General features: G+C 28.1%; 1 protein-coding gene across 1 annotated transcript; it reads left to right on the top strand.

The window, feature by feature from the left end:
* Nucleotides 1–3,237: 3,237 nt before the first annotated feature.
* Nucleotides 3,238–11,380, top strand: LOC130796926 (WAT1-related protein At1g09380-like). The gene is made up of 7 exons (XM_057659370.1): nucleotides 3,238–3,510; nucleotides 8,861–8,923; nucleotides 9,222–9,338; nucleotides 9,828–10,080; nucleotides 10,194–10,352; nucleotides 10,668–10,819; nucleotides 10,969–11,380. The coding sequence occupies exons 1-7, from the start codon at nucleotides 3,332–3,334 to the stop codon at nucleotides 11,177–11,179; spliced, it is 1,134 nt and encodes a 377-aa protein (XP_057515353.1). The 5' UTR covers nucleotides 3,238–3,331; the 3' UTR covers nucleotides 11,180–11,380.
* Nucleotides 11,381–12,578: the final 1,198 nt, after the last annotated feature.

The following is a 12,578-nucleotide window of genomic DNA, read 5'->3' on the forward strand; positions in this document are numbered from 1 at the left end:
TATAAATATTTTCGTAAGATGTGAAATAAAAGACAGAAGAAAATACGAAGAAAAATAAAGCACAATCAATAAAAAAAAGCAACGAACAAACACAAGCATGAACACAGTATAATATACAACTATATAGTATAAGAAATTCATTCCTGCTCCATCCACTAGTGTAAAGTAGACTTGTCACTACCAATCATCTTCCTAATCTAAAATCTTTACTTTTTAAGTGTACAATCACCCAATTGAATTCATTTTTGAGGAGTGCCTTGATATATTATATACGATATTGAATTTGTAATTGGATCGAACATTTGTGCCTTAGTCAATTAAATACTTGCATGGTTGTAATATCCCATTATTTTATGGATGGGTAGGGAAATATGATCACTAAAACGTACACAATCAAGTAGCAGCAAGCACCCAAAGATGTGGAAGACAAATACAATGAAGTAGGTATGGAAAATTTGCAAAAGCAACTAACCTTCATTAGTGGAACTAAAACACAATGACATGTATAGGCAACATAGTTCTTCTCCTATATTTTATGTTAAATTTTTCAAAAGTAATTTTGATTGATCAATAATAATGAATTGATTTAATAGAAATACTAAGATGCTGGATGCAAATGAATGCTTAGCTTGAAAATTCTAAGAATCCACAAGCTAGACCTTTTCATTTCTAAAATTAAAATTCTACAAGTTATGGATTTTTCTCCTCCCACATCTACCTCAAAGTTTCATATATTTCTCGCCACATCTTTTGATTTTGAAAAAGAAAATAAAGTATAAAGGAAAAAGAGGATCAGAATTGTGGGATCATAATAATTTTCCATTATTGCAAAGTTTTGTCAATCTTAACACACTAAGTATTTAAGAATGCAATGTACAAGTAATGGTAAAGATTTGTGGAATCATAGTTCCTAGCATGCTATCAATCTGCAAATCGACTTTTTATAGAGACGGTATTAGTATATTTTGCTATATAATCTCGCCTATTTATTATTATTGTTTTATTTGGTTTTTACATATTTGTTAAATCACTATTTAATCATAATTAAATATCTCAAATTGTGTTTAATTGAAAATTATAAAATATTAATGTTAACAAAATTTAGATCGAAACGAATCAAATAAAATCTCAGTTGACTATGTGTTAACTTATAATTAAGAATAACTTCAAATTAAGAGTGATCGATAAAAAGTATGCAAAAATTAAATGAGACAATAATAGCAAATAGGAGGGAGTATAATTCTCTCTACTTTATTAAAAGAAAAAAATGAATTAGCTAGTAAAAGAATCAGCCAATAAATAAAATTTGCGCATGAAGTTAAGTAAATGTAGCAAAATGCTTACAATAAGTGGACTAACGACCCGTATGATTATCAGTGATAAATGGTGCGAAAATAATAATAGTAAAAAGTTAGTATAATTTTAAAAGGAATTTTTTTACAAGCTTTATGGCGGTCATGCTTTCTATGTACATGAATCATTTGATTTTCTTCACAAAATTCATTCGAATCAATGCATCATTATTATTATCATCATACCCAGTGTATTCCGCTCATAGGAACTATGATCAGGGTTTTGAGTCATTCAAATTAATGCATTACCATTAAAAAAGTGTTATTAGGTGCTATACATGACACGGTACATTTTTTGAAAATGTACTCCACAAATCATTCATATTACCTCCATTTAATACTAAAAACCAAACATACCGTAACTAGAAAATGTATAATTAATTGATACAGGAAAGACTAAGATAATACCTAATATCATTACTTAGTCCATTCCTTTTAGTTATTTGTATTTGACAGTGTCGTTCTAGATAATTTTTGAGCCGTAGACGAAAATTAAAAAAATACCCTTGTATACGTAAAATTTTGGCTTTTTTTTAATAATATATCATATAGTTTCTCTTTTTTCCATCACATAAATGTCAAAATAAATATACGAATTTAAGATTATATAATAATAAGGTACAAAAATATAATTAAAGAACTGATTTTGAATAATAAGGATTAATTCAATTTATACTCGTATACGAGAAAAATTTATTCAAAAATTAACTATAACAAAAAGACCAATAATAAATAGTTGGAAGAACGAAAAATAAACTAGCTAAGGATATAAAAGTTTAGTTGGGCTTTGATCACAGTCCATTTAAACTCTTGAATTATTGAATATGTAAAGTGACATTGATATAACAATTCATAATAATACAAATTAATAATAGAGGGAATCAAAGTATAGTAGCACTCATCGCATTTGATGAGGACAACAACAAAGCAAACATATATATTACTTCTATCACAAGTTAACTATATTAAGTGTTTTTAAGGAAGATTAGGGTGTGCTTGGTGAAAATAAAACTTAGAATTTTACATAAAAAGTGATATTTGCTATCTATTGAGATAAAATTTGATTATCTTATTTAAGTAATTTTAGATACCATTTTTAGTATGAAAAGGTTAATCATCATCATCATATCCAATGTATTCTATCAACAAGAAACTATAATCAGGGTTTAGGGAGGAAAAAAAGGCGGCAACCCATACCGTTCTAGCCAAAGAGTCCCCAGACTCGAAAAAGATACTCAAAATAATAGATTCCTGCAATGAAAAGGAATGCGTGAATAGAATTGTCAGCTTACATCTTACTATAATATATGCGCGCATTCTTATTAAAGTCGATAATAATAATTTAATACTATTATATACAGTGAACGTATCACTTATATAATACTCCCTCCGTTCCTTAATGAAGTTTCCATAAGGAATGTTAAGGGGAATTAAGAAAAATAAAATCTTTTATATAGTGAAGATATTATTTTATTGAATAATAAATTTGATAGAGGAAAAGTGAGAACCATAAATGTTAAAAAAACATTAAAAGAAAGTTAGTGAAAAAGATATAGGGACCACAACAAATAAAAAAATTATTTTTATAAAGTTTGTAGAAAACATGTGGAGACCATAAGGAATATAAAAATATTAAAATGGAGTTAGTGAAACATATGTGGGGACCATAAGCATCATTTTAATATTAAAATAAAGATGAATAAGGTTATTTTTGTCCAAAATTTGTGAGATAAATGTAAAGACTTCTTATGGGAACAACAAATAAAACAACTCAAAATGGAAAATAGAAACTTCATTAAGAAATGGATGGAGTACTAAATATATTATCACCTTCTAATATATCTTTATATTCTATGAAAATACAGACATACTTATCCCACAAAATCATCTAGCTATTTAAGTCTCTATATATATATATATACACACAATGACACACACCAATAAATTAGTTTTAAAAGAAGAAATAAAGCATAATATATATGGCAAAAAAAGAGTTATTGCCATTTTTGGCAATGGTTATAGTGCAGGTTGGATATGGTGGGATGAATATATGCTCCAAAGCAGCTATGGAATCTGGCATGAACCCTCTCATCCTTGTTGCTTACCGTCAGCTTTTCGCCACCATTGCTATCGTCCCTTTTGCTTATTTCTTCGAAAGGTACGGTATTTAATGTTTATTGTATTTTTTTTATCTAGAATTATGAGTTGATTTAATAATTAAATTTTTTTTTTATCATATTTGAATGTTTATGGCGCTACATAAATAATCAACCTACTATCTAATGACAGTCACACTCATTTATGAAAAAAACTAGGGTTGTGAGTCTTGGCTATATATAATTAAGGACTAAGGTTAAGATCAAAATTTATAAATTAATCAACTAAAAATTTAATTTGGTGCATGTTTTGTGTATGTAAATGAAATTTATGATCATATTCTAGCAAAGCGGCCTGGCTACGTATAGATGATCAACAGAATGATCAAAGACTACATGCATTGCATATTGTTAGTATATCACAAATATTGATCAAATATATTTATTTCATTTATCGTTCATCCATTTAGTTTGTAGTAATTCACTTATTTGTTTTATTAAACTGATTTATTTTTGATGTATATTATTATTATTATTATTATTATTATTATTATTATTATTATTATTATTATTATTATTATTATTATTATTACTTCATTTGGAAATAGATGAATTGCATAATTATTTATAGTCGATCATAAAGAGACATGAAAATTAATTAACTGATTTGTTTTCATCCGGCCTATATTATACAAATCATTAACTAAAGCACTCCGTAATTTTGGGGGGAATAGAGCATGAAAATTGATCAGATGAACATGTTTAAGTTTGATAAGATATTATGAACCCAAGTGATCTTAAAGTCATATAGAATTAGTTAAGGTGAAAAATAATGTTAAAAGGAACCAATTCAATTAATATATTAGGTAATTAATAAGAGTTCAATTTAACGACCATAAAACAATAAATTTTTTATAAAATAATATCACAGTGTATAATTATTTATAATGAGAGATTTTAAGATTATTAATGGAACACAAATAGTTTGTGCACCGAAATTAAGGGTAAGGTAATGGCCATCTTTTCTTTTCTCTTTTATAATCTAAAAAATGACGTGATTAACATTATAGTTGGCATTTATATTATAATATGTTAGTCGATCATGGACCTACCCGATTTAACAAATGTATAATTTACTGTTGCCATGCACATTGGCAGCTGCAGCCTGCAGCTCCAATATAAGTGAGAGTGGGATGTTATACTCTATAACATATTTTGGATATTAATCATCAATTTAAATTTCTGATTGAATTGGTTTCTTAATATAGTATTGGAAATTAGCGTGATAAGAGGTCATCTGTTCGAATCTCAACCACCTCTAATTTAAAGTAAAATATTTAGCACTTGTGTTGTGCGCATCCACACTTCTAGCCCAATGGGCTCTCGCGTGAGGAAACGTATTAAAGTATATAATATATCTTGTATCTTGAAACCTTATCATCAGCTTAAGTTTTCGGTTAAGTTGGTTCCTTAACATGGGAGTGCGAGTGAGAGTGGGAGTATGAGTGGTATGAAGTGATATATATATATATATATATATATATATATATATATATATATATATATATATATATATAGAGAGAGAGAGAGAGAGAGAGAGAGAGAAAGAGATAGAGATAGAGAGAGAGATGTTCAAATCTAACCGGACCCGAAAATCTGATTTGGAATCGAAAATTATTCGACCCGAAAATATGTTATTTTTTTTAGGTTTACCGAACCAGCATAATCCGAACCGATACTGCACTCAAACCGTTTGATAACCGAAAAGGGCAAAATCAAACTCGAACTGCAACCGAATTTTATAACGTTAACCAATGTTACCCGAACTCAGCAGTGATCGATCCGAGTCAAATCCAACCTGAATTATGCACAAAATCGAATAAAACCGATTAAGATCAAACTGTTTTTAACCCGAACCGATTATTAATCGAACAGTTATAAATTCGAATCAATTTTTCACCTAGTTTCAGCAAATTACGTCCATTTTCAGTTTTCTAATTATGATTTTTTGAATATTTGAAAACTAATTTCTAATATTGAAACACTATAAACAAGATTATCTATAAATAAATAAGATTCCCCATAATATTGATATCAATTATAAACCAATAAGCACATTACAAACACCTTAGAAACATATTGAAGTAGAACAATACAAAAACTTAAATGTTTTCTTCAACACTTCGATCTAGACTTATCTCGCTTTCTATTGCTAATTATATATTTCATGTTAGTAATCCACCAATTCTTCAAGCTTTAAACCCCAAAAATTTACATCCATCACTTATACATCCACCAAATTTAAATACACAGATATTAAGTTTTTAACCCCAAAAATTTACATCCATCACTTATGCATCCACCAAATTAAATATACAAATATCAAGTTTTTAACCCCAAAAATTAACATTCAATCAGCAACTATAAATAGTTATATATCCACCATAAAAGTATCATCCATCAAATGTACGTGAGTATGTCCACCATTAAACACTTTCTCCAAAACAAAACATAAAAGTCGACAACGAGCACCAAAATCTCTCACGTACTGCTTCTTTGCTTGTGGTACCACATTTCAATCTTGAACAAAAACAAACAAAAAAAGTACTAAAAGAAAGTAATTAATTCTTATAAGAAAGATACAAAAAATAAACGCCTAAAATTTTGCTACCAGAATATGTATCACGTGACGAGTGAGATCATTGTAATGCCTCTCAAGGTCAACAATCGCCGCATGTTCAGCAAGGAAACATTATAAAAGACTCAGGCAAAGCTACCAACATGAATCATAGCAAAGGAAACATTTCTAATTGCCTAATCCCAAGTAAATAAGGCTATTAGAAAGTTTCTTATAAGACTAAGACTCATGGATATTAAGTTTCCATTTGACTTGTAAGGTTAAATTACTTGTGTCCAAATTTTGTGTTTCAATTTGAGTCACATTCAGATCCATAAGAACCAACATCATTTGCATGGCAACAATCAAGTGAACAAACCATAACTGAGTACATAAAGTAAACGAAACATGAGTTATAATTAAAAATGATAGTTACTAACATTTATTTAAAAAATAAAATACGTACCAAATTCTGAAGACGAGGATCCACTTGGACCCTAATCTCCCTTAGCATGCGATTCTGCATCGGGGACTAAGTCATTGCCAACAACAAATCCTACTTCATTAGGTTCTTCTTCATATCCAAACTTACGAGTTAAAATCAAGGTTTCAACATGTCTTAATAAAAGGGATGCTCTCCATCTATTCAAAATTCTTCCTCGCATAGAAAAAGTTAATTCGAATTCAGCTGTGATTATTGGGATAGTTAATATATCTTTAGCTATTTTAGACATATTTGGATAAGTAGCTTGTTGGTCTTTCCAATACAACATACATATATGTATGTATATATATATATATATATATATATATATATATATATATATATATATATATATATATATATATATATATATATATATATATATATATATATATATATATATATATATATATATATATATATATATATATATATATATATATATATATATATATATATATAATTCACTATTTGTAGATCAGCACAAGTTAATTACTCTAGCTAGTTTATAAATTTTGAATAGAAAACTCTTCGAAATTACCTACAAAATCTCATTTTTTTTGTTAGAAAATGCCTTTTTTTTCTTTTTCTTCAAAATCTATCTACTAAAGTATATTTGTATGTCAAAAACTAAAAACCAACAAATTTTGAAAATCAATATATTTTAGTAGATAGTTTTTGACAAGCTAATAAAATTAACAGGCATTTTTGACAAAAAAAAATATAATTAAGTAGTTTGTTTTTGACCTTCATATATATATATGTATTTAAGAAAATTGCATGAAATCTGTAAGATGATAGGTTTTGACGAATAAAATATTTTTTTTTAGTTTTTGACAAAAAAAAAAAATAAAAGGTAGTTTTTTTAAAAAATACCTTTTGATAAAAAAAAAATTAGTCTTTGACCAAAAATAAAATAAAACAAATGTAGTTTTGAAAAAAAAAGTTTTCATCAGTAGTTTTTGACAATTTACCTTCAATTTTTTGTTTGTCTATTTTACTTTTTGCACTTATTTCAGTTTAAATTTGAGCCTCAAAATCTCTTACGTTTCATAAAAGTTATAAAATTTATATAATAAAAAACTATACATTAAGATGAATCTAACAAAATTTCACATAAATATATTTATCACTGATATATCTCTTAAAATATTATATAAATTCTTGTCTCCTAATAAGGTGAAAATTTTTTAAAGTAGAAAAATAAAAGGAAACTAAGGGATTTATTATTTTAAATCTTGATATTATATAATTTTATCTTGAAATATCTAATAGTATTGGTAAAGTCTATAATAATGGTATTATCATGACCTAACACCAGATTGTATTGAATCTATGTACTAGCAAAAGATTTATAGAAATAACTTTAGGATAGTACAATTAATTGCTCAATAATTCTTTTGATTTATAATAAAATTAAATACAATTATTTTTTTTAAATTGAGTCAAAAGTTAGTGAAAATTAAGTGCATGCAAGAGAAACTAATCAGAGGGAGCATGTAACAATTATTGGATGTTAAACAAAATTTCGATATTTTACAAAATCATATAGTGGGAAGTATTTAATCTAATTGATATAATTCAAAGAAATTGCAAAAATTATGATAGAAATTATCATCTCACTACATAATAATATACTTTTAGTGAGATATATTATTGTTACTATTTTAAATTTCGAATAGTATTGATAGTAGATTAGTGACATTTATTAGATCTTTTAGCAGCATAATAATAAATCATACTAAAGCATTTCGCGATATAGGATCTAATGACTTTTCTTATAAATGTCATCATAGACTATAATAACAATTACATATGTCACTAAAGGCCAAGTAAAGTGTCACTAAATCACTTTATAGTGAAACTTAAAAAAAAATAATTGTTATTACACTAAAAGTATAAATCAGTATTATTTTTCTTAATGTCACTCAATTTTATATCGAGAAAAATTAATTTTATTGTGGTGTCATTCTTGCATAAGAATAAACTTAAGTATATCTACACTAGAGATAAATCATAGTAATATTGTAGTGGTAAAATTTTTCATAAACACTAAGAGATAAATAACTTTTTATTTTTAAGTGACTAAGAGAATGAACTCAATTGATCACAAAATATAGATAATAATGCTAAAAAAAAATATTAAAAGCAACATACATGCATCGTGCATGCTTCAAAATTTGAGAATTAATAAATCTGTCCTAATTTATCGATATATTTTTTTTGTTGAATTTCTTTATTTATCCCTCTTTAGAATCATATAGAAATTTCATTTCAGATATGTTAGATTGACCTAAAAATTTTGATGCAGGGCAAAAAGACCCAAAATCACCAAGCAAGTCCTCATTCAAATTTTTTTTTGTTCTCTTTTTGGGTAAGTTTTAATAGGTAATTGTTTATAATTACTTGGTAAAATAAAAAAAAAATTTGGTACTGACTAATTCCTTAATTTCAATATTATGTAAATTCTTATAGACTTTTTTTACTAGAATATAGGACGAAATTCTCACTAAAAATTACCCTCCAATACTATTAATCAACTTGAAATCCATACAACTATCGGGAATATTAACTTTAATCGGTGAAATTTATATTGATATAGTTGTTAAAAAAAGAAAATTTGATCTAATAAGTTAAGAATTTCTAACTTTATAATATTATTCAAATCACAGGGCAACCTTGAATCAGATACTTTATTTCGTTGGGCTGAATGTGACGAGTGCAACTATTGCTAGTGCATTGTATAATTTGCTCCCAGCAATGACTTTCATCCTTGCCATCCCTTTTGGGTAATGCCATTTTTTTTATCCCTCTATAAATTGTCAGGTATAAAGTGGTGAGCATATACGATCTAAAATAAATGTTTTTGTAATTAATTATAATCAAAATCTTAATAGTACTCTAATTAACTAACTTGTAATTAAGGCTCTTATACTCTGACAAAATATAATAGCATATAATCGATAAACTTTGAGATGTGATTTAATATTATATATACACATATTTAAATAATGATGGAGTCCATTGGGTGAAATTAGAAATTGATGTGTATATACATTAAACATTAAACATCCTTTTATTTAAGAATATATACATGCATATATGATTTTTCATTTTATAAAAGTTTTACATTTTTGATTTAGATGATAAAATTTAAAAATACGGAAAAAGTATATAAAAATAAAGAAATTTATATGTGAGCGGTCAGGTAAGCCAAGTTTTATCTAAGCATATATTTAATTTAATTAAATTGATTTGGCGTACGTGATTGATGATAGGTTAGAAGCAGTTGAAATAAGAAAGAGGGGTGTGCAAGCAAAAATACTTGGAACATTGATATGTGTTAGTGGAGCAATGCTACTATCATTTTATCATGGAATTCTGATTCACATTCCTCAACCAAACATCCACTGGCAATTTGCTGATTCCCATCAAAACACCAACACTTCTATGAAGCACCTTAAACTCTTCTTTGGTACTCTTATTCTTCTTGCAAGTAATCTTGCTTTAGCTATTTGGTACATTCTTCAAGTAAGTTACTTCATATTATCAATTTATTTTTAACCTCCAATCTTATAATTATTAGTAAACTATATTATTGTTCACATAATAATATTGTTTTTTTTTTAATTTATTATTAACAGGCAAAAATGAGTGAGAATTTCACAGCTCCTTATACTAGCTCCGCTTTAATGTGTTTCATGGCTACCATCCAATGCATGGCCATTGCGGCTTGCACAAAGCACAACATCTCTGATTGGTCATTAAACTCTCGAATCAGAATAGTCGCTAGTATTTATGCGGTATTGTTTGTTTATCTACTTGATAGAGTATATAACATATATTACAAATCAATCATAATTTACTTAAATTATTCGTTGAGTTGATTTCTTGATATACTATCAATAGCTAGCCCAAATTCAAAAATTAAAACTCACTCACCCGGTCACAGTTAGAATTATTAGAATTAAACGTGAGGTTGAAATCATATATCAATTTAAGTCGATCGAGGATTAAATGTCACAGTTAATTATATTATATATTCAATGAAATGGTTAGGAAATTAAAGATTGATGACGAATGATGAATTGGTAAGAATTGTGTTTGTATAATTATAGGGTGTTTTGGGATCCGCAGTTGCATTCTTCCTAATAACATGGACGATACAAAGAAAAGGCCCTCTTTATGTTTCCATGTTTAGTCCCTTAATGTTGGTGGTTGCGGCTATGCTCAGTTGGATCCTCCAAATGGAGAAACTCTATATCGGAACGTGAGTATCAAACCAAACTAGCTAAATCAGTCAATATATATATATATATATATATATATATATATATATATATATATATATATATATATATATGTGTGTGTGTGTGTGTGTGTTGTGATGTGTATAAATATAAAAAATAAAATGTGCAGGGGTATTGGATCGGCGTTGATCATCCTGGGACTATATGCAGTCCTTTGGGGAAAGAACAGGGAAACAATCAATGATAACATTATTCAAATGGACAAAACTGGCATTGAACTTGAAGAAAGTAAACATATGCCAAAACCAGAACATGCAGAAATACTTGAAAATGAAGATTTGGAGAAACACAAACAAATTGTGGATTTTAAGGGTAATTAATTAAGGGTGGGATCATTTTATTATCTAGGAACGAACTTAACGAAATCCATCATATGATGTATCATATTTTTATGTATTTATTTATTAGTTATGGTTATTTTCTTCTTCGACAAACACCTAAGTGGGTGGACATGCCAACTTTTCTCTTATCTTAAAATAGAATGTCCATTACATGCAGTTTTACTAAATATTCTCCAGTTATATAGAGTTTTAAGTACAAGTCTTTGAAAGGGAAAAATGATCTTGGTTCTTGGAGTATTGGACACTCCCATCTTAAGAAGATGTGTAGAAGGATGATAAAAAATTAAGTATGGACACACACAAGCAAAAAGATGTGGTCCTCCCAATCAACAGTTCTCACCTTTATTTGGTGACTTGAGACATGCACCACTCTCAACATGATGCATGTACGTTTTCACTCTTTAGCAACACATGGTCATTGTTTCCCATCACACCATACCTTTCAAGTGCACTGATATCACTCCTTTGCCACCTTCAAAACTCCAACACTTCAAGTCTTTATTGTGTATCCCTTTATCTTGATCAACCTCCTTAGCAAGGAGCTTAGGTTCTTCATCATGCATCTTCGTTATGTATCTCACACCCCTAAACTTCCTCATTGTACCATATGTCATCTTAAAATATGCTTTTCTAATGACCTCAATCACAATTTTCTCACCACTAAGTAAAGAGTCACCTTTTCATACTTACAAATATGATATAAGTGCATGGAATCAATTACTCAATCATCTTCATCATATATCACACATAACCATTAGCACATGATTGTCCTCATCATCACCTATAGTCTTCAACCCTTTGCCCTCATCACCTAAGTTTGGGAGTTCACTCTACTTTGCAACTCCTCTCTTCAAAGTTGTTGTCTTAATGGAACTTTTCAATTCTTCTCTTTAAGCTTCTCTTCATTTTCAACCTCCATAGTTGGATTCCCCACCATCGAAAGCTTCAAATTTTGAAGATCTTTCTTCAACTTTTTACAAGTGTATTGGATATGACCTCTCTTGTGGCAATGATTGCACACTTTAGCTCCATATCCCACTCTTATCCTCTTGACTCTGGTTTTCTCTTCAATACCCTCATTTGTTTTTTGTCAATGACTTTACCATCCCTATAGATGGATTCTCATCGACAATCTTATCACTCTCCATTGATGGTATTTCAGCACCATTGCTAGCACTACTACACCTTGTAGCTTCTTCAAGTTTTTAAAATCTCAATAAAAATGACTATTATTAGATTTTGTATTCTTTGACCATTGCTAATGAGCTCTCTTTCTCTTATGTGAACACCATTAGGTTGTGTTTGAAAACAAGTATTGCATTTAAAATTGTAGATTTCAACTATGAAATCATAAATCTTAAGAAAGACAAGGATTAGA

The sequence above is a fragment of the Amaranthus tricolor genome, chromosome 12 (genome assembly GCF_026212465.1).
Source record: "Amaranthus tricolor cultivar Red isolate AtriRed21 chromosome 12, ASM2621246v1, whole genome shotgun sequence".
NCBI classification, from domain to species: Eukaryota; Viridiplantae; Streptophyta; class Magnoliopsida; order Caryophyllales; family Amaranthaceae; genus Amaranthus; species Amaranthus tricolor.

What these genes read in the sequence shown, in the direction of transcription:
- LOC130796926 (XM_057659370.1), top strand. Translation starts at nt 3,332, where the DNA reads ATGGCAAAAAAAGAGTTATTGCCATTTTTGGCAATGGTTATAGTGCAG. An exon ending in TTTGCTTATTTCTTCGAAAG is followed by an intron (nt 3,511 to 8,860) that starts GTACGGTATTTA and finishes ATTTTGATGCAG; the next exon opens with GGCAAAAAGACCCAAAATCA. An exon ending in GAGAAACTCTATATCGGAAC is followed by an intron (nt 10,820 to 10,968) that starts GTGAGTATCAAA and finishes TAAAATGTGCAG; the next exon opens with GGGTATTGGATCGGCGTTGA.